This window comes from Anolis sagrei, chromosome 11 (genome assembly GCF_037176765.1).
Source record: "Anolis sagrei isolate rAnoSag1 chromosome 11, rAnoSag1.mat, whole genome shotgun sequence".
In the NCBI taxonomy this organism is placed as follows: domain Eukaryota; kingdom Metazoa; phylum Chordata; class Lepidosauria; order Squamata; family Dactyloidae; genus Anolis; species Anolis sagrei.
The window spans coordinates 16,734,403-16,755,436 of record NC_090031.1 but is presented as its reverse complement, the minus strand read 5'-3'; the positions used below and the strand labels follow the sequence as shown (position 1 = coordinate 16,755,436).

At 46.1% G+C, this 21,034-nt stretch overlaps 2 protein-coding genes across 13 annotated transcripts in view; one reads left to right on the top strand and one right to left on the bottom strand.

Annotated features, from left to right (window-relative positions):
- The window catches only part of GOLGA2 (golgin A2), a 54,880-nt gene extending 52,895 nt beyond the window's left edge, over positions 1-1,985 (top strand). For all 6 annotated transcript variants that reach the window (XM_067471958.1, XM_067471960.1, XM_067471957.1 and 3 more), the window contains one exon: positions 211-1,985. In XM_067471958.1, the coding sequence (XP_067328059.1) occupies positions 211-461 (251 nt within the window). In that variant the 3' untranslated portion in view covers positions 462-1,985. The remainder of the gene's footprint in view (positions 1-210) is intronic.
- Positions 1,986-3,869: 1,884 nt separating this feature from the next.
- DNM1 (dynamin 1) overlaps positions 3,870-21,034 on the bottom strand; it is a 164,058-nt gene continuing 146,893 nt past the window's right edge. For 4 of the 7 annotated variants that reach the window (XM_060757179.2, XM_060757181.2, XM_060757178.2 and 1 more), the window contains one exon: positions 3,870-6,362. In XM_060757179.2, the coding sequence (XP_060613162.2) occupies positions 6,290-6,362 (73 nt within the window). In that variant the 3' untranslated portion in view covers positions 3,870-6,289. Of the gene's footprint in view, positions 6,363-18,634; positions 18,672-21,034 lie in introns of all 7 variants that reach the window. The other 3 variants (XM_060757183.2, XM_060757184.2, XM_060757182.2) reach the window with 3 other exon arrangements.

Here is a 21,034-nt window from a genome sequence, read left to right as displayed (position 1 = left end):
CCTTTAACAAAGTTTAATGCATTTATCTTCAGCTCCCTTCATCTCAGTGCCTTGGTTTTGCCCTGAAATTGAAGCCAAGGGTCCAGCTCCCCATTGCAAAAGAGTAACCAATGTCCCACATGCCTGCAACATGTGTGTGAGAATGAGAAGCTTGCAAGCATGTTATTTCTTGGAGCTGCGGTGCCACCTCTCTCTCCCCTTCCCTTTCAGGGCTGCGAGAAGTGAGCCTGGCCGATGAGCCGGACCAGGAACCCTCTGGTGCTGCGCCCCATTGTCCCGCCGGTGCTGACGGCCAGGCTCCCGCGCCTGCTCCTCAGGACCCCACGGCCAAGCAGATCATGCAACTTCTCCGCGAAATCCAGAACCCTCGGGAGAGGCCCGGCTCTTTGCTGGAGAACCCCTGCATCCCCTTCTTTTACCGGGCCGACGAGAACGACGAGGTCAAGATTATGGTGGTGTAGTTGGGCGCAGAAGCTGCTGAGGACCCAAAGGTCCTGCCTTCTCTGTCCTGCAGCAGCAACAGCCAAGGCCGGTCACGGCTGAGCGGAGCAGGAGGCGAGGGCTTGGCAGTTCTGTGCTGGCCCTTCCCTTTTGCTGCTGTGAACAGATCACGTTGGCCGTCGGGAGCAACTCGGGAGGCGACTTGGTTCTCCTGGCTTCCGTTTCATGACTCTGTTCCCCATTTGACCTCTAGTTTCCCCACCAGTTTGTTCCAGGACAGATGGTTTGGGTCCTCAGCCCTTCCAGCCTAATAGCCAGATCGATAGCTCTCTCCGAAACAAGAGGCTTTCTCACAGCCGCCATTAGCAAAACCTTTTTTGTTTCAATTCTGACCAAAGGAGAAAGGCTACATTGGTGTGTTTTGGTTCCGGTTACCCTTTTGCTTGGGCTTTTGGCTGTTTGGTGAAGATGAGTTGAGGGTGGGATGGAAATACGACTGCACTTTGGATGGCGAGATAACTTTGGCGTCTTGTGTTGGAGGATTTTATTTATTTTTAAAAGATGGGGAAAACTAGTAAAAACAAAATCAGATCACTGGAGAAATGAACCTGTTTTGTATTGATTTCTGGAAATCCAACTACTTGTAGTGGGGTCTTGTTTGTTTGTTGGGTTGCGTGATTTTGAGAGGCGGGATTGAGGCGAACTCCAGTGCAGAACAAGGCCGAAGGAGTCTATGCAAGGAGCATGACGTGGCGGCGACTGAAAAGAGCATTGCGAGTATGTGCAGAAGGAACAGACCTGAAGCAGGAGCTCTATCTTTAGTCGTTTGCACATGAGCGGTGTGCAAATTGTTGTGCAGTGATATGAGTGGAGAGAAAAGGAACCACCAATGTGTCAGAGACGGGTTGGCTGCTGCATTGCGCTTCCCAACCAGTCCCTTCGGTCGCTGGTGATTCCATTTCCATCGGAGCAGAACCTGCGAGAAGCAATCCAGCCAAAGAGAAAAGCACACAGGGAAGTTTTACAATAAATCCGCTTCCTTCCCATCCCTGCCCAGTTTGCTGAGCCTGGGGCGCGATTGTAAACGAAATCACTGTACTCTTCCATATTCTTGAATGCAGAAGACATCCAAGAAATTGGCACCGCAAACGGTTTTAATTCAGTGTTAACCCCTTTGGCGCGCTGTGTCAGGGCACTAGCAAAACAGGCCCGTGAACTGTTTGCACAAGTGTACATAGTGTGTATGTGTAACATTTTGTACATACCTGAAATAAAGAAGAGAGGAGTCCCTTGGCTGCATTTCTAGCTGCCGGGAGGTTCCTTATAACCTTGTATTATAAAGTCAAACGATCTAACGTCAGTGGCGGGGCAGGGGAAGGAATGGGGCGGAATATAGAACTGGGGGATATTTATTGGGTGTCTGGTTTTCCAAGAATGTGAAAGGAAAACCCTGATTAGAAAACGCTTTTGAGTTCTATGGCAGAGATTATTTAATTCCTGTTACAAATTTGTTCTTTCCGAATAAACCTGTTCCACCTGTCGCATCCTCCGTATGTTACTCTCTTATGTCCCGGAAGAGGCAAAACAGCTTCATCTACTTTTTGGAGAGGGACTGGTTGCACGGAAAATGCATCGCTAAGGGTTATTCGATTATTCAGGCTGTCCATTCCGGTCTGTTGATTTGTCTCAAAGGTGGAGGCTAAATTTGATTTTCCATTGTGGTCAACTGTGAATCACACATATGGTAATTCCTGCGCCTGCGCAGAACAGCTTTCGGAACCTTCTAGAAATTCTATTAAACATTTCTGGCTTTAGGCCCCGCCCACTCTCCCCTCTGAGTATAAGTAGCCAGTTGGAGGGGCTACAGCCTCCAGTTCTCTTCATCCACAGGTTTTGTTGGGATTTCACGGGTTTTGTTGGGATTTGTTTTGCCTTTGTTCCAAAGCAAAACAAATCCCTGTCATTGCACATCAGAGCAACCCATGTCCCAGGGAGAGAATGTCCTAATTTCTGTCGCTTGGCACTGACGTATCCATGAAATAGCTGCTCTTCCTCACATTGTCTGGCATGCTTTTCATGTCCGTAGCACCGCAGATGTTATGGAGATGTTGTGATTCTGCATAAGAGTTGCATCGTGCTGGCATAGGTTAAATCCGCATGCAGATATGTATTCTATGCTGGGATAAAACTGTATTGCAACCCTCGCAACGTAATTTAGGAGAGTTAATCTCAGTTTAATCTCACCACCGCTTTTCTTCCACTATATCAGTGGTTCTATGGACCACTAGTGGTCTGTAAGAACGAAAATATGATCAGTGGCCTCACCATTACTACAGCATTACCTCAAAGCCACGTGGCAACGAGAGCGACTGGTCTTGCAAAACCCTCTTATAGTGCCAAGACAGTGGGGATGTCGGGAGGGGAGAGGCTGACTACCTACGAAAGATCGCAATACCACATGAGCTCTGGATTATTAAATATGGTTTTCTGTGGGTGAGTAGATGGCGACTACTGGATGGCATATGGATGACATATTTGCAGTGGTCAGGACTGTAAATAAAGAGCAACACTCGAAAAGCAGGGGAATTCCAGACATGAAACAATCAGGGACAGCTAACATCTCCCAATGAAGGATCCCCTAGGCAGCAATCAGTGAGACTTTGAAGCTGCAAGGCTATTCATTGCTAATCAAGCTGGCCAATTGCAACATTCAGAGGTCCAGATAAAGAGCAACACTAAAAAAAATGGGAATTCCAGACAAGAATCAGCTAACACTTCCCGACAAGAAGTCCCCCAGGCAGGAAGAAGCCAGGCTTTGAAGGCTTTAAAGCTACAAGGACATTAAATGCTAATCAAGATGCTACATTCACACTTGCCCCCGGTGGTGCTGTGGGTTAAACCCCTGTGCCGGCAGGACTGAAGGTCGCAGGTTTGAATCCAGGGAGAGGTGGATGAGCTCCCTCTATCAGCTTCAGCTCCTCTTGCAGGGACATGAGAAAAGCCTCCCACAAGGATGATAAAAACATCAAATCATCCGCGTGTCCCCTGGGCAATGTCCTTGCAGACGGTCAATCCTCTCACACCAGAAGCGATTTGCAGTTTCTCAAGTCGCTCCTGACATGACCAAAAAAAAAAAAAAGAAAAGCTTGCCCCAAGCAGATAAGAGTTCTTTCTTTCTCCCACCCTGGACATCATTCCACAGGTAGATAAACCCCACTTGCCTAGTTTCCAAGAAACCTCACAACCTCTGAGGATGCCTGCTATAGATGCAGGCAAAATGTCAGGAGAGAATGCTTCTGGAACATGGCCAGACAACCTGGAAAACTCACAGCAACCCAGGGATTCTGGCCATGAAAGCCTCTGACAACACATTCCCCACCCACCGTGGCAGAAAGACAATTGACAGCATGAAGAGAAGAGCCTGGAAGCACTGAGAGAGAATTTTATTCTTGGCATGGAGCCTCCATTATACAGAAATGAGAGTTTTATTTCAGCCAGTAAACAAGAGTTGACAGATCACAGACGGCATGACGGGTACCACTAGCACTGCGAAGATTCACCCACAGTTTTGAGGGCCACAGAACAAGCCAATGGAGGACAGCAAAGGATGGATCCTCTCAGGGTTGCGGTGGCGGCTGCGGCGGCGGCTCAGGTTGGGCGAGATTTTGCCAGGTGCACATGTGTACAATATATATATATATATATATAGACTCTTCCTACTCCAGTATTTGCTAAAGTCAACATTGGAAGCATGAAAGGCTTAAAACATCTGGACAACCATATAGACTTTTGTTCTTTATATATAGAGATATTTATATATATATTTATATAACAGTAAAGATATGTTTCTCATGACTACAATATTATAACGTGGGATTTTTTAAAGTTCCTTGAAAGCAACCGGGAGGAAGAAGAAGAACCAGTTTCACTAGAGTCACGTCTGATATGTGCATTGCAAGCCACAAGCTACGACAGAACAAAGCCGTGTGTTGGGGTTTTTTTGTGTGTGCGTTGAACCATTCCAGGACAGAACAGCTAAGAGGCAGATAAGAGATGGATCTCAAGAGGGTTACATGTCAAAGGGTGGCTTTGGACTCTCCGGACGAGAGGGGCTAGCTTTGCCAGGGCGGCTGGAATTTAAAGAAAGAGAGACAAGAACACAGAGACAAACACACCAAATTAAACCAGAGAGAGAGAGAGAAAGGGAGTGGGAAAGGGACAAAAACAAAAGTAAACCATAGTTAAAATATGGAGGAAACAGACATCGGAGTTCGGTGTCGAGAGAATCGTCAACAGAAAATCAAAAGCAACAGCACCAGAATAATAAAAGAACGGGAATTGTAAGTTGGGATGGTTGGAAGACTTACAAAGCGAGTGGCTGAAGTTGACTGTCGGAGGGACAGGGTGACAGAAGGCTCTCTTTTTCTTTAAATGCGTTTGCATTCACCCCTCAGGAGATATCGATAAGGAGAGGACGAGAGTCCAAACTTTGCAGTGAGACAAACATTTCCCCCCCACATTACAAAGAAGTACCACTCGCATGCAAGCACTAAAGGTTATTGCAAGTCACCAGGATACTCAAGACCACAAAGAAGGACAGTGTTTTTTTGGTAGTTGCTGGGTTGGTCTGAAGCAAAGGTCATTCGTTGCATTAAAACACTGACAACAGCAAACTCCTGGGAATGCAAGCTCATCCGGTTATGTTTTTTGCAGGGAGGATAAAAGTGTATTCTACCTGGGTCTGCAGAAAGTCCATCGTAATACACGCTCGCTGCTTCAAAAAGCCTGCATCTCTCGCCCCAAAGAAGTAAGGGACAAGGTGTATTAGCCCCTATATCTGGGTCTGCGGAAAGTCCGTCGTAATAAGCACTCGTTGCTTCAAAAAGCCTGCATCTCTCACTCCAAGGAAGCGAGGGATAAGATGTATTAGCCCCTATATCTGGGTCTGCGGAAAGTCCGTCGTAATAAGCGCTCGCTGCTTCAAAAAGCCTGCATCTCTCGCCCCAAAGAAGCGAGGGATAAGGTGTATTAGGTCTGCAGAAAGTCTGTCGTAAATTGCCAATACAAGCTTTCCCCAAAAACCTGCATCTCTCGCCCCAAAGAAGCGAGGGACGTGTATTAGCCCCTATATCTGGGTCTGCGGAAAGTCCGTTGCAAGTTGCAAATACATGCTTGCTGCTTCAAAAAGCCCGCATTTCTTGCCCCAAAGAAGCGAGAGCAGCCTGTTGCGTCGCTGCGTTCCACTTGACATCTTGGTTTGGAAGACAGACCCTATGGTTTTGCAACGCCTCCCCAACTATGGAGAGAGCGGCAGGTGAAACAGCCCCCCAAAGTTTGCACTTGAAACATTTGAAACAAAATCCACATACTGGACATCGCTGAGAGTTTTTGTTTTCACACCCTTGTTTGGAATAGCAAACACCAAAAAACGTGTGTTTTGTCTGAACTATGGTAGGAAAAAAGTCACTACGTAGCTACTGATCGGCGCTAGAGGCTATGGTTAACCCATGCGGTACGCAAGGCCGAGCAGGTAGAGGCGCCCGGCAGCGCTCCCGTATGCCACTACGCGTCCTTTAGGTCTCCCATGCCACTGAACTAGGACTACTCTAGGCTCACAAAGCAATACAGGACGCACAAGAGAAGAAGACGAAGAAGAAGAGCTCTCTCACTAACGAGCATTTTTAACGACGTGGGGAGAGGCAAGGAGGGGAAGGTGTAGCGGTGAGAGAAGCAGCGAAAGAGTGAGGCGGGGAGGGCACATGGTTGGGTTGCTGGGATGGATGGATGGGTGGGGCAGGGAGCCCCCGGGCACAGCACACGTCGCCAGCTGCTGTGTCTAGGCCTCGGGTTATAAGTCTAAGAGGGACGGTTCAGCTGGTCGGATTATGGTGGGTCGCGTAGGTGAAGCAGGGCCCTTCCGGCTGTGGGAGCAGAAAGAGAGAGAGAGAAGACAGAGGGGAGAAAGAAGACAAGAAGAGAACACACACATTGAGGTTAGCAATGGTGGCCAGTCACAATCAGGCATGCTTCTCCACCTCATCCTGGCCAGGACCTTCCTGCTCTCTTAGGCCACCAAGAGCCTGGGATATTTCATTTGCAGAGTTTTAGTATCAAGTCTCAAGGGCTGATTGAAGGATGGATCTCCAGAAAGCAAAGGCCAATTGCCAGGAAGGGGGTTCCAGGGCCTGAGCGTCGAGAAGCATGGAGCACAACAATGAGGATGCTATCGTACCAAGCAACCAGGGAGCATGTGTCACACAAAATGAATAGCACCCCCTCCTCCGGGAAGCGCTGCTTCGGAAGCTGCCGGCCAGCCTGAGCAGACAGACAAGATGGATCTTGACCACTAGCTCAACCCCCCCTTTCAACCCCTGGAGCAAATTTATTGAGGGTTGCGGTGGCACGTGTTAAACCAGGCATGGATAAACTATGGCACTCCAGGTGTTTTGGACTTCAACTCTCACAATTCCAAACAGCTGGTTAAACTGTTAAACTGTTGACCTAAAGGTTGGCAGTTTGAAGCCGCAGGTCATGATGAGCTCCCGCTGTTAGCAAACGCGACTTGTGGGGGTGAGGCACAGGACCTTCTCTGTGGTGGCCCCTTGGCTCTGGAATTCACTGCCCCCACCCTGGCAGTCTTTAGGAAGAGCTTGAAAACTTGCCTATTCCAGTGTAACCAAACTATAACCCCTGACCTGACCAAATCCTGCATAAAATGTCCTTGGAAGCATTTTATTTTCTATCTGCTAGTGAAATTAAACCCTACTTTCGTCCCTCTGATCCTCTGTCCAGATACATTACATTGTCTTCTCACCCAGTGTTTTAAACTTTTAATCCTTGCTACTGGCCCTGCCCACTGTGATTTATTTTCAGTGTTTAATTATTGAGATTTTACATTGTTTGATGTACTTATTTATATTGTTTCTTGTATTTTGTTTTTATTTTTAGGTTTTATTGTTGTGTGTTGTTTTATTTGCATTGCTGTTCTGTTGGGCTTGGCCTCATGTAAGCCGCCCCGAGTCCCCTTGAGGAGATGGTGAGGTATAAATAATAATAATTATTATTATTATTATTATTATTATTATTATTATTATTATTATTATTATTATCTCCTTCCAACCTAGCTGTTCGAAAACATGCAAATGTGAGTAGATCAACAGGTATTGTCTCAACAGGAAGGTAATAAGGAACAAAGCATTCCCTTCTGCCAGATGGCCCCCTTATCAAACCATATTTCACATCGATGTCAGGAAGGAGTCTTCGAGGAAAGGAGTATCCGGCTTTGTTGATTTAACTCGAAGACCACATCCTGACAGGCGCCCATGTGGACATGCACAGGTCATAATTGCTAGGGTCACTAGGACTGGGCTTAGCACAGCGAGTAAACCATCAGCTGCAGAAAATCTTGCCAATCGAAAGATTGGCAGCTCCTGCTATCAGCCCAGCTACTGCTCACCTAGCAGTTTGAAAACATCAACGTGACTAGATAAATAGGTACCGCTTTGGCAGGGAGAGAATAAAAGGTGCCCATTTCGATCGGGAGAGTGTCTAAAGACAACAAAGCTCCTTGTCATGGAAGATGAAGTGACGGTACCTCCCTGTGGCCGGGGTCAAGCACAGCCTCCAGATGCCGGAGATGGAAAAAGATGGGAAGCCTTTACCTCTGTTTATGTACTGTCTGTCTTTGTTGTATAATGGCAGTGAATGTTTGCTGTATATGTGTACTGTAATCCGCCCTGAGTCCCCTTAGCGAGGTAGAGCAGAATACAAATATATTATATTACTAGCTGTACCCGCCACGCATTGCTGTGGCCAATCTTCCCTCCCTCCTTTCCTTCTCTCCTTCCTTCCTTCTCTTCCTCTTCCTTCGCCCCCTTTTTCTTTCTCTTCCCCTTTCTCCCCGTTCATTCTCTACCTATTTTTGGACTGCAACTCCCAGCAGTCCTCCTGATCAATCTTATCTACCTACCTACCTATCTCTATCTAATCTATCTATCTGGAGGATTGCTGGGAGTTGCAGTTTAGGAACAGGAAATTGGAAATACACCGGGATTGGGATGCTCTCAAAGAAATCCAAGGAGAAGAACGCTTGCAGCTCGGAAGCAGAGCATTTGCATCATCCTCCACTCCTAAAGGGCCTGGTTTAGGGGATGCTGGGAGCTGTAGTCCAAAAGAGAATGTGGCTATGCTATTATGTGTTTTCTTTGTATGTTTTTGCGCATGCACTGTAGCATCTTTTTGCTTTTTGGCTTTTTAAGTCCATTCAGCTGTGTTTATGAGTGATGGTTACTCGTTGACCTGATCGGTGTCTTGTGTCCAAATTTCGTGTCGATTTGTCCAGTGGTTTTTGAGTGATGTTAATCCCACAAACGAACGTTACATTTATATTTATATAGATTATTATGCTTGTGGTAGGCCACAGCATCCCTGCACATGGACATGCAACTATTTACAAGACTACCGGGCATCGTGGGGATGGAGTTATATAGAAAGCTTATTCCATCCTACTGCTTACATGCCCCCCCCCCCCCGCCTTACAAAACCTAAGAGGAATAGAGCTCTTTGTTACCAATTCCCAAAGGCCTCTTTGCAATCCAGGTTTTAAGGCAGGCAGCGATTCCTAGCGATGAGTCCCAGGAGGAGTCGGGGTAAGAGCTAAGACTCCTCGGAAAGACCAGCTCCGGTCACCATGCAGCCTAAAGGAAGCCGATGGCCGCTTCTGTGTCTCTCTGAGGAGGGCCGGCTGCAAGCAAGAAGGAGATGGTGCTCCAAAAGCAACATGGTCAACAATGGACCCTGATGTTAGTGCCCCTACTCCCCGCAAGCTGCGACGTGCTGCCTCTGAAAATCACTTGCAAGGCAGGGCCAAATCTGTTGGAGTGCAATGCAGAGGACTAGCATGCCGTTTGATTCCCATTGGCCTCCCCGCATACTGAGAGCCTGGGCATTTGCACCACTGAATATAACTCTCCATTCTGAACCCTACCAAGACAAATCACACTTCTCCAATAGGGTCCCTGTGAAATTGCACATATGGTACAGTGTTCCCTCACTGTTTCGTGGTTCACTTTATGCGGACTCGCTGTTTTGTGGGATTTTTTTAAAATGAATTTAATGGGGGTTGAGTCACGGAAAGAGGAAGAGGAGAGGAGGCCGCCACCGAGAACAAGGGAAGCATGCTGTCACCTCCTTCCTGCTCCAGTGGCTCCTTGGGCTGCTGTTGCTGAAAATCTGCGATTTAGGAATGCCTGGCTACCCCTCCATAGAATCATAGAATCAAAGAGTTGGAAGAGACCTCATGAGCCATCCAGCTCCTTAAGCCGCTCCTCATAGGACTTGTTCTCCAGACCCTTGATCATTGTAGTCGCCCTCCTCTGGACACATTCCAGCTTGTCAATATCTCTCTTGAATTGTGGTGCCCAGAATTGGACACAATATTCCAGGTGTGGTCTAACCAAGTCAGAATAGAGCATGGGGAGCATGACTTCCCTAGATCTAGACACTATGCTCCTATTGATGCAGGCCAAAATCCCATTCGCTTTTTTTGCCGCCGCATCACATTGTTGGCTCATGTTTAACGTGTTGTCCACGAGGACTCCAAGATCTTTTTCACACGTACTGCTCTCGAGCGAGGCGTCTCCCATTTTGTATCTTTGCATTTCGTTTTTCCTGCCAAAGTGGAGTATCTTGCATTTGTCACTGTTGAACTTCATTTTGTTAGTTTTGGCCAATCATCTCTCTAATCTGTCAAGATCGTTTTGAATCCTGCTCCTGTCCTCTGGAGTATAGGCTCTCCCTCCCAATTTGGTGTCGTCTGCAAACTTGATGATCCTGCCTTCTAGCCCTTCATCTAAGTCATTAATAAAGATGTTGAACAGGACCGGGCCCAGAACGGAACCCTGCGGCACTCCACTCATCACTTCTTTCCAGGATGAAGAGGAAGCCTTGGTGAGAATCACCCTCTGGGTTCGTCCACTTAACCAATTACAGATCCACCTCACCGTAGTTTTGCCTAGCCCACATTGGACTAGTTTCCTTGCCAGAAGGTCATGGGGGACCTTGTCGAAGGCCTTCCTGAAATCAAGGTACGCTACATCCATGGCATTCCCCGCATCTATCCAGCTCCACTCCTCTTCCTTCTCTTCCTATTCCTCCTTCCTTCGAGGCGAGGCTGCTGAGGAAAGGCCAGGCCTGGCCCTTAGGCAGGCAGGCACGGAGGAAGAGCCTGCTGTTGCTTCTGAGGATGCTTCCCACGAGCTCTCCCTCTGCCTCTGCCTCCCAGCCTGCCTGTCTGCACCATGGGGCCAAGCGCGGAGAGGCAGCTGGTCCCCAAAGAAGTGAGCAGGCCTGAGGCCAGAGGGCCAAAGGTGCTGGAGGCGGAGGGGACAGGGTCGGGAGGATGGGGGCCTGGTCACGTCTTAGGGGACCGGCTGGTTCTCACTGGGCACCATGCTTGTGGCGCAGGCAGGCCGGCCGGGAGGCAGAGGCATAGGGAAGGAGAGCTCATGTGAAGTATGCTCAGCAGTAACAGCCTCACCTTGAAGAATTAGGAAGGAGGAAGAAGAGGTGGAAGAGGAGGAGGAAGAGTGGAGGGGGAGCCAGGCATTCTCACATCGCAGATTTTCACTTATCGTGGGTGTTCCTGGAATGTAACATCAGCGATAAGTGAGGGAACACTGTATTTAAGGCAGGTGTGTGTGTGTGTGTGTGTGTGTGTGTATATACACATATTAAAGGTTGAATGAAAAGTAATGCCTCCACCTTCATAACTCGTCAGCAGATGGCAGTAATGCTATGCGGCAGCTACTGCCTTATTCAGTAGACTCTCCTCTACAGTTCCATTTTGGCGAGAAGCCTTAGCATTGAATGGTTGTGTTGTTAAAGTGAGAAGTATGGAACCCTGCACAGACAGTCAGTCAATGCGACTTAAGAAACATGCAGTCATTGAATTCTTGACAGCAGAAGGTGTCACCCCAAAGGAGATTAATCAGAGAATGCAAGCTGTTTGTGTTGCATTGTGTTGGATTGTGTTGCGATTAATCAGAGAATGCATGCTGTTTGTGCACCGGGATTGTGGCGCAGCTGGCTGAGTGTCAGCTGCATTAAGATCACTCTGACCAAAAGGTAATGAGTTTGAAGCCAGCCCGGGTTGGAGTGGGTTTCCAACCAATTGTGTAGCCTGTTGTTGACCCGAAAGACAGTTGCATCTGTCAAGTAGGAAAATTAGGTACCACCTTGTGTGGGGAGGCTAAATTAGCTAATTTATGAGGCCATTAAAAAGACTCCAGCAAAAGCACTCCAGCAATGTGGAAGTACTTCATCAGTGTCGCAGATGGGCGATGAAAGCAACAGCTCCCCTGGCGGCCAGAAAAAGTTAAATAGCCTCTGTGTATGTCTGTATATGTTGTATGTCAATTGGCATTTAATGTTTGCCATATATGTGTACACTGTAATCCGCCCTGAGTCCCCTGTGGGGTGAGAAGGGCGGAATATAAATACTGTAAATAAATAAAATAAAATAATTGATGTGAGTACTGTGCATCGTTGGGCGAGTAAGTTTAAAGATGTTGAGGTGACACCTTCTACTGTCAAGAATTCAATGACTGCATGTTGCTTAAGTCGCATTGACCGACCGTCTGCACAGGCTTCCATACTTCGCACTTTAACAACACAACCATTCAATGCTAAGGCTTCCTGCCAAAATGGAACTGTAGAGGGGAGTCTACTGAACAAGCCAGTACCCGCTGCATACCAGTACTGCCATCTGTTGAGGAGTTATGAAGGTGGAGGCATTATTTTTTATTCAACCCTTGTGTGTGTGTGTGTGTGTGTGTGTGTGCATGCTGCTTTCCCTTGCTTTTTCCCCATTCATGCTCTCCCCACAAATACCAATTTGCCGTGCAGAGAAGAAGACACCTGTCATTGGGAGAAGACGCTCGCATTTGCAAAACTGTACGTATTAGAAACACACACAGGCACAGTGCACCTCATCCTCAAAAAAGGAAATAAATGACAAATAAATAAACAACCCACTACTCCCTTTAAGGCAGGCCTGGGCAAAGTGTTTTGGACTTCAACTCCCACAATTTCTAACAATTTGCCCATGCCTACTTTAAGGACTCAATGCACCTCCGCAGAATTGTCACTGGGATGACAGTGGAAGAGTGCTGGGCCCATAACCAATGTCATTGGAATTAGCTGGCCAAAGTGCTGACTCTAATCCAATTAAATCACCCCTGCTCTATCCTACAGGATCCCTCTTCCTGAAAAGGATCCCAAAACAGAGCCGTGTTTGTCCAGAGGCGTCGGGCTCCCTCGGCTTCTCCCAACCAAACGCTGCTGCAAAATCCAGGGAGAGAAAAATGGAGAGAGACAGAGAAAGAGAGAGAAAGGCAAAGAATGCGAGGCAAAGCAAGGGGAGGCTCTTTTGGAGGAGGAAGAGGCAACTGGGCATAGCGGGGCGGGAAAGCCAAAGAGAACCTCACAACGCCAGAGGAACGCCAGAGGAAAGGCCGTTCGTTCGTCTCTTTAGGGCGCTTCCACATTTGTGGGTCAAAGGAAAACCCATTCCCAAGACACAGAAGGAAAGCCAGTGCAATACAGGGAAGGAAGAGCCGCTTTAAAGGATTAGTTGTATTTAGACATTCCCAGAGAAATGGTAAGAAGGGTCTCAAAAGAAGGCTTAAATGAAATCCTGACAGCTTATAACTAAGGCAGTTTCTAACAGTCTCTCTCTCTCTCTTTGAAGGGCACAGTTTTCAGCTAGCTGATAAGGTGCCTTATCACATTCATATATTGTTTCTTTGCTCTGAACTCCTACGCAGCAATGGCGCAAAGTTGTTGAACTGCTGACCGGAAGGTTGGCAGTTTGAATCCGTGGGATGGGGTGAGCTCCCACTGTTAGCCCTAGCTTCTGCCCACCTAGCAGTTCTAAACATGCAAAATGCGAGTAGATCAATAGGTACTGCTTCAGCAGGAAAAGGCAAAGAGACGCTCCAAGCAGTCTTGGCGGCCACACAACCAGTGGGAGGACCAGCTACCTTCCAAGACAGCCTTGTTCTTCTTGAGAAGTGTCAAAGGATATCTTCCATAGTAACTGATAAGTTATTCTGAGAGTTATACTCCCATCTCCATATTCTCTATCTACCTTCCATTTTTTTTTGTGGGGATCTTTAGTAGACAAGAGCCTCCTGGTGGCGCAGCGGGTTAAACCGCTGAGCTGCCGTACTTGCTGACCGAGAGGTTGGCGGTTCAATTCTGCGGAACGGAATTGGCAGAAACTGTTAGCCCCAGCTTCTGCCAACCTAGCAGTTCGAAAACATGCAAGTGAGTACATCAATCGGTACTACTTCAGCAGGAAAGGGCAAAGAGACGCTCCAAGGCAGTCTTGCTGGCCACACAACCAGGAGGTGTTTACGGACAACACAGCTTGGAAATGGAGAAGAGCACCTCCCCTAGAGCTGGGGATGAGCGCTGCCTCCAGAAGCCAGGAATGAAAGGAGAAGCCTTTGCCTTTGTTTGTGTTGTGTACCTGATTCTATGTTGATTGTAACAAGTCATTGAATGTTTGCCTGTGTCTGTCTTATATACTGTAAGCCACTCTGAGTCCTTTCGGGTAGAAGGGCAGAATATAAATAATAATAATAATAATAATAATAATAATTACGGTATTATTATTATTATTATTATTATTATTATTATTATTATGAAAAAAAATAAGAGTGCCTGTTACAGTTACTCTGATTAAAGCAAATAATCTGTGATTTTGGATAGCAAAAAATGTAACTGCTTACTCAGATTATGGCAAATAATCTGTGATTTTGGAAAGCAAATTAGATGTGCTGGCTTGATATAAACTTTTTCAGAAAAAAAGTTTACATCATGCCAGCACATCTAATTTGGGATTGGCAGTTTGTTTCTTCAGCAGGAGCTGGGCTGTCATCATACTCTTGACCAATAGTAGACTTTCTTAAAATCATCCTCTGCTATCCATCTTCACCCGCATCCAAAGGAATTTCCCTAACACCAGGATAAGATACTGCTAATTTTTGCTTTTTTGAGACCGGGCTTCCAAACCTTGTACTGCTACAAGGGCCACGGTTAGCACAGCGGGTTAAACCGCCAGCTACAGAAAATCTTGCTGACCGGAAGGTTGGCAGTTCAAGCTGTGGGTGGGGTGAGCTCCCACCGTCAGCCCTAGCTTCCTGCTTACCTAGCAGTTCGAAAACAAAAATGTAAGTAGATTAATAGGTACCACCATGGTGGGAAGGTAAAAGGCACCCCTAAAGACATGCCAACAACTCGATCAGGAAGGCGTCCATGGACAACAGGAAAAATGGACCAACAGTACCTCCCTGTGGCCGAGTTGAGCACAGCCTCCAGATACCAGAGATGAAAAAGAGGGAAGCCTTTGTTTCTGTGTACTGTCTGTCTTTGTTGTAAATTGTATAACAGGATTAAATATTTGCCATGTATGTATTCTGTAATCATTTCTGAGTCCACTCGGGAATACAGAGCTGAGTATAAACAAAATGTATTATTATTATTATTATTGGGTTGTTGAAGGTTTTTTCGGGCTATATGGCCATGCCTCTAGACCAGGGGTCCTCAAACTAAGGCCCGGGGGCCGGATGCGGCCCTCCAAGGTCATTTACCTGGCCCTCGCTCAGGGTCAACCTAAGTCTGTAATAACTCAAGCACACAACAACAACAACAACAATCCTATCTCATTAGCCAAAAGCAGGCCCACACTTCCCATTGAAATACTAATACATTTATATTTGTCAAAATTGGGTTGTAGGTTTTTTCGGGCTATATGGCCATGGTCTAGAGGCATTCTCTCCTGATGTTTCGCCTGCATCTATGGCAAGCATCCTCGGAGGTAGTGAGGTCTGTTGGAACTAGGAAAAAGGGTTTATATATCTGTGGAATGACCAGGGTGAGACAAAGGACTCTTCCCTGCTGGAGCTAGGTGTGAATGTTTCAACTGATCACCTTGATTAGCATTTGATTGCCCGGCAGTGCCTGGAGCAATCTTTTGTTGACAGGTGATTAGAAGTCCTTGTTTGTTTCCTCTCTGTTGTTGTGCTGTTCTTCATTTTAATTATTGTATTGTTTTTAAGTTGTTTTTGCACTACAAATAAGATATGTGCAGCGTGCATAGGAATTCATTCATATTTTTCAAATTATAATCCGGCCCTCCAATAGTTTGAGGGAATGTGACCTGGCCCTCTGTTTAAAAAGTTTGAGGAACCCTGCTCTAGACCATGGCCATATATCCCGAATAAACCTACAACAACCCAGTGATTTGAAAGACAACAAGATGACTCCACAGCAAACAAGATCACTCTGCTGAGTGTTGTATTGGACCACACGTCGGACACTTCCCAAGTGTCTAAGACTGTGTGATGTATCGGTGAATAATGTGTGCAGATCCCAGTAAGGTGGCCTTTTGCAGCTGACAGGTCGTAATTTTGTCAGCGCCGATTGTGTTTAAATGCAGGCCAAGGTCTTTAGGCACTGCACCCAGTGTGCCAATCACCACTGTGACCGCCTTTACTGTCTTGTGCCTGAGTATTATTATTATTATTATTATTATTATTATTATTATTATTATTACAATGCTTGCTGGAGCAGTCAGTTTCATCCAATGCATCCACTTCAGGTAGAAGATCTCAAAGGTGTTAAAGAAGAGCTGGTGGAGCTTCAAGAGAAATAGACCTCACCTCGCATCTAAGTCCCATTGTGTGACTCTGCGCGAAGGCCTCCTCTTCCTTCTATGGAGGCGTTTTGGATTTGCCCAATGCTGGACACCATTCAGTCCAACTGCACTGGGCCAGCAGCGCCTTCTTACATACTCACAGGTCTCTAGTACACAAGGGAGGAGCATTCCCATGCAAGGCCAGTTGCTACAAGGGAAACAGACTACTCTAGGACAAACCAAAGCCCTAGAGGCAAGCCACAATTTCTCCTGCCGCTAAACTAGAATCTAGAAGGCACAGAGGGAAAGCAAGGCGAGGAATGCTGCCATAGGGCATCAGTCTAAGCCAGGCATGGGCCAACTTCGCTCCTCCCTCCAGATGTTTTAGACCTCAACTCCCGACATTCCTAACAGCCTCAGGCCCCTTCCTTTTCCCTTTCCTTTTCCATTTAAGTGGCTGAGGGGGGAAAAGAAAGGGGCCTGAGGCTGTTAGGAATGGTGGGAGTTGGAGTCCAAAACACCTGGGGGGAAGGCCCAAGTTTGACCATACCTGGTATAAACATAATCATAATCATCATCATCATCATCATTGTGGGTTCAAAGGACAGAGAAGGTGATTCCATTGAACATTAGGAAGAACTTCCTGAGGGTATGAGCTGTTCAACAATGGAACTCTCTGCCCCAGAGTGTGGTGGAGGCTCCTTCTTTGGAAGCTTTAAAACAGAGACTGGATGGACATCTGTTGGAGGTGCTTTGATTGTGCCTGGCAGAAAGGGGTTGGACTAGATGCCCTCTGGGGTGTCTTTGAACTTCTGCATACCATGGCTGTATTATTATTATTATTATTATTATTATTATTATTATTATTATTATTATTGTTAAGCAGACGCTAGACGGCTGGACAGCTATCTGTCTGGGGTGCTTTGATTGTGCTTTTCCTGCATGGCAGAAAGAGGTTGGACTAGATATTCCCTGGGGTCACTTCCAACTCTATTAACATTATTATTATTATTATTATTATTGTTATTATTATTAAAGACTGGATGGGCATCTGTCAGGAATGCTTTGATTGTGTTTTTCCTGCATGGCAGAAGGGGGTTGGTCTGGATGCCCTCTGGGGTCACTTCCAACTCTATTATTATTATTATTATTATTGACTGGATGGGCATCTGTCAGAGATGCTTTGATTGTGCTTTTCCTGCATGGCAGAAGGGGCTTGGTCTGGATGCCCTCTGGGGTCACTTCCAACTCTATTATTATTATTATTATTATTATTATTATTATTATTATTATTATTATTATTGAGACTATATGGGCATCTGCCAGGGGTGCTTTGATTTTGCTTTTCCTGCATAGCAGATTGGTGCTGGACTAGATTGCCCATGGGGTCTCTTCCAACTCTATTATTATTATTATTATTATTATTATTATTATTATTATTATTATTATTGACTGGATGGGCATCTGTCAGGGGTGCTTTGATGGTGCTTTTCCTACATGGCAGATTGGCGCTGGACTAGATCGCCCATGCGGTCTCGTCCAAATCTATTCTTATTATTGACTGGATGGGCATCTGTCGAGGGTGCTTTAGTGGTGCCTTCCCTGCATGGCAGATTGGGTTGGACTTGATGCCCTTTGGGAGTCTCTTTCAACTCTATTATTATTATTATTATTATTATTATTATTATTATTATTATTATTATTATGACTGGATGATCATCAGTCAGGGGCACCTTGATGGTACTTTTCCTGCATGGCAGATTGGGGTTGGACTAGATGGCTCATGGGGTCTCTTCCAAGTCGATGATTCTATGATGCTGGTTGGGGAATTCTGAGAGTTACTGTCTGGAAAGTAATTTCGTAAGGTCCCGTCCTTGGCATACTCTACTCCCCTTTTCCATCTTGCAAACAACCAATTTAGCAGGCTCCATTGTTTCAAAAAGCCCAATGTTATTCCTTTCCAAGCTAACAATTTGGATTCTTGATAGCCAAAGATCCACCCGCAATAATCGGTGGAGCCTGGTTGGAAAGAGAGGCTGCGCTCTCTCTCTCTCTCTCTCTCTCTCTCTCTGTCTGTCTATGCCAGGTATGGGAAAACTTGGGCCCTCCAGGTGTTTTGGACTTCAACTCCCACCATTCCTAACAGCCTCAGACCCTTTCCTTTTTTTTCCTCAGTCGCTTAAGCATTATATCTATTTGTTGAGATGTGAAGGTACGCATCTTTTAAGTCTATCGCTCTATCCTCTAGCTTAAGCGGCTGAGGGGAAAGTAAGGGGCCCGAGGCTGTTAGGAATGGTGGGAGTCAAAGTCCAAAACACCTGGAGGGCCCAAGTTCGCCATACCTGGTCTATGCGGAGGCTCGGCCTGATAGGAGAGTAACAGGCTGGGGATGAATGGGATGGGAAGATGCTGCGGCGGTGGGAACAAGACTAACACTGGTTCATGCATCACTGAAGACGGCAGGGCAAGGATGGGAGCGAGTGAAGAACGTACCGTGGCTGCCAATCCTCAAGGGTCACTGATAGTGATTCTGAAAGACAACATGAGAGCGACATGGCTGTTCAGACAGTTGGAGGCAAGAGGCCACGCAGTTTGGAACACGAAGGCACGCACGCACACATGTACACAAGCACACGCACTTGCATAGACATGGAGGCTCGTGGAGACCCATAGAGACATTATGCAGTCGGTACAAGAACTAGCCATCCCAGACACACGCAGTTTGGCCTGACACCTGGAAGTACACATCGATGCCTGTAACAAGAGGAAGACACACCTGTGCACTCACACCACTGGCACACAGGGAGACCTGCACAGCCCAAGACATGTCCGCAGGGACAATGAAGGATCAAACTGTGACAGGTAAGCTATATCTTCCTGAAATATTCATTCTTCCACTGACACACACTCACTTGGCGTTCATTCCTACAGTGATTCCAGTCCTAACTGAAAAACAAAATGAACTTCTCAACTCAGTCCTGCCATACAAAAAAAATCAGGCTGTGGCGCAGCTACTTAGTAGCCAGCTGCATTAAATTACTACTGAATGAGAGGTCATGAGTTTGAAGCCAGCCCAGGTTGGAGTAAGCTCCCGACCATTAATAGTCTAGCTTGTTGTCGACCTATGCAGCCCAAAAGACAGTTGCATCTCTCAAGTAGGTAATTTAGGTACTGCTTTATGTGGGGAGGCTAATTTAACTAATTTACGATGCCATAAAATCTTCCAGCAGCATGCAAAAGAATGAGGAAGTACTCCATCAAAGGAATCGGTGTCACAAATAGATGGTGAAGCGGCAGCTCCTCCTGTGGCCAGAATCAAGCATACCTTAACGAAGCTGGAAAGAGCTAGAATGTTACATTGCCTCTGTGTCTGCCTATATATCTGGTATGTCTAATTGGCATTGAATGTTTGCCTTATATATGTGCATTGTAATCCGCCCTGTGTCCCCTGCGGGGTGAGAAGGGCAGAATATAAATAGTGTAATTAGTGTAAATAAATAAATAAATATGTCCAAAAATAAGTATATATTGAACTGATGAAAGGGAATATGGCTGAACGCAGCCTTAAAGCACTTGAATTACCATCTGAGAATCAAAAGATGGTTTTGTGATTATTATTATTTTTGAATCCCCATCTCCTGTGAATATATGCCTAGTGAGGATGTTGGAATACTGCTCTCTGGTGGTATACATTCTAAAAAGAAGGAGATACAGAAAATACGCACTGCACTTGTGCACCTTCTTAACTATAGGATTACTGAGCAATTTTGCTGAACTGTGAGACAAAACATTTCTCTGGAATCAGGCCTTAAATGAAGATTAATACAAGAGCAATAGGCGCTAGGCATGGGCAATCTGTGGTTCTAAATGGTTCTAAAGTACTTACAAAAGTAAAGTTCTGGTGGTGAAAACTAGGTGGTGCTTTGCTTCTACAGTGTTGCTAAAGTTCTGGTGGTGAAAATTTCAGAACTCTAACAAAACTTTCAAAATTTCATTATATTTCATTCTTGGCGATTTTGAAGACAGAATCAATTAGGAACTGCCATTTATAACAAAATTTTGGAAGTTTTGATAGGGTTCTGGAATTTTCACCACCAGCACTTTAGCAACACTGTGGAAGCAAAGCACTAGCGCCCCCTAGTTTTCACCACCTGCACTTTAGTTATTGACTTTTGTTTTTGATTGTATTTTTATGCTTGTTTTAACCTGTACCGTTGGGCATAGGTCCCCTTGTGAGCGGCTCCGAGTCCCTTCGGAGAGATGGAGGTGGGGTATAAAAATAAATTTATTTTATTATTATTATTATTATTATTATTAGTCGTGTCAGAAGCAACTTGAGAAACTGCAAGTTGCTTCTGGTGTGAGAGAATTGGCCGTCTGCAAGGATGTTGCCAAGGGGACGCCCAGATATTTTGATGTTTTACCATCCTTGTGGGAGGCTTCTCTCATGTCCCTGCATGGAGAGCTGGAGCTGATAAAAGGAGCTCATCTGCGCTCTCCCCAATTTGAACCTGAGACCTGTCGGTCTTCAGTCCTGCCAGCACAGGGGTTTTATTTATTTATTTATTTATTTATTTATTTATTTATGGTATTTTTACCCCACCCTTCTCAACCCCCTAGGGGGGACTCAGGGCGGACTCAGGGCAGATGCCTCATTGGGGAAGGCTAGACAGGTCCGCACACAGAGTTGGCATTCTGGAATGAGGCTTCGCTCTGACATCCTATTCAGATACACACACACACACACACACCTGCACACAACTCAAATGTTGATACAGTGTTCCCTCACTTATCGCATTCTGAGGGCGAGGCAGAAGTGAGGAGAGATTGGAAGGCACTGCACACTTTTTTTTTCTAGCTATAAGGAAGGGGCTATAAGGCCCTGATTGACAT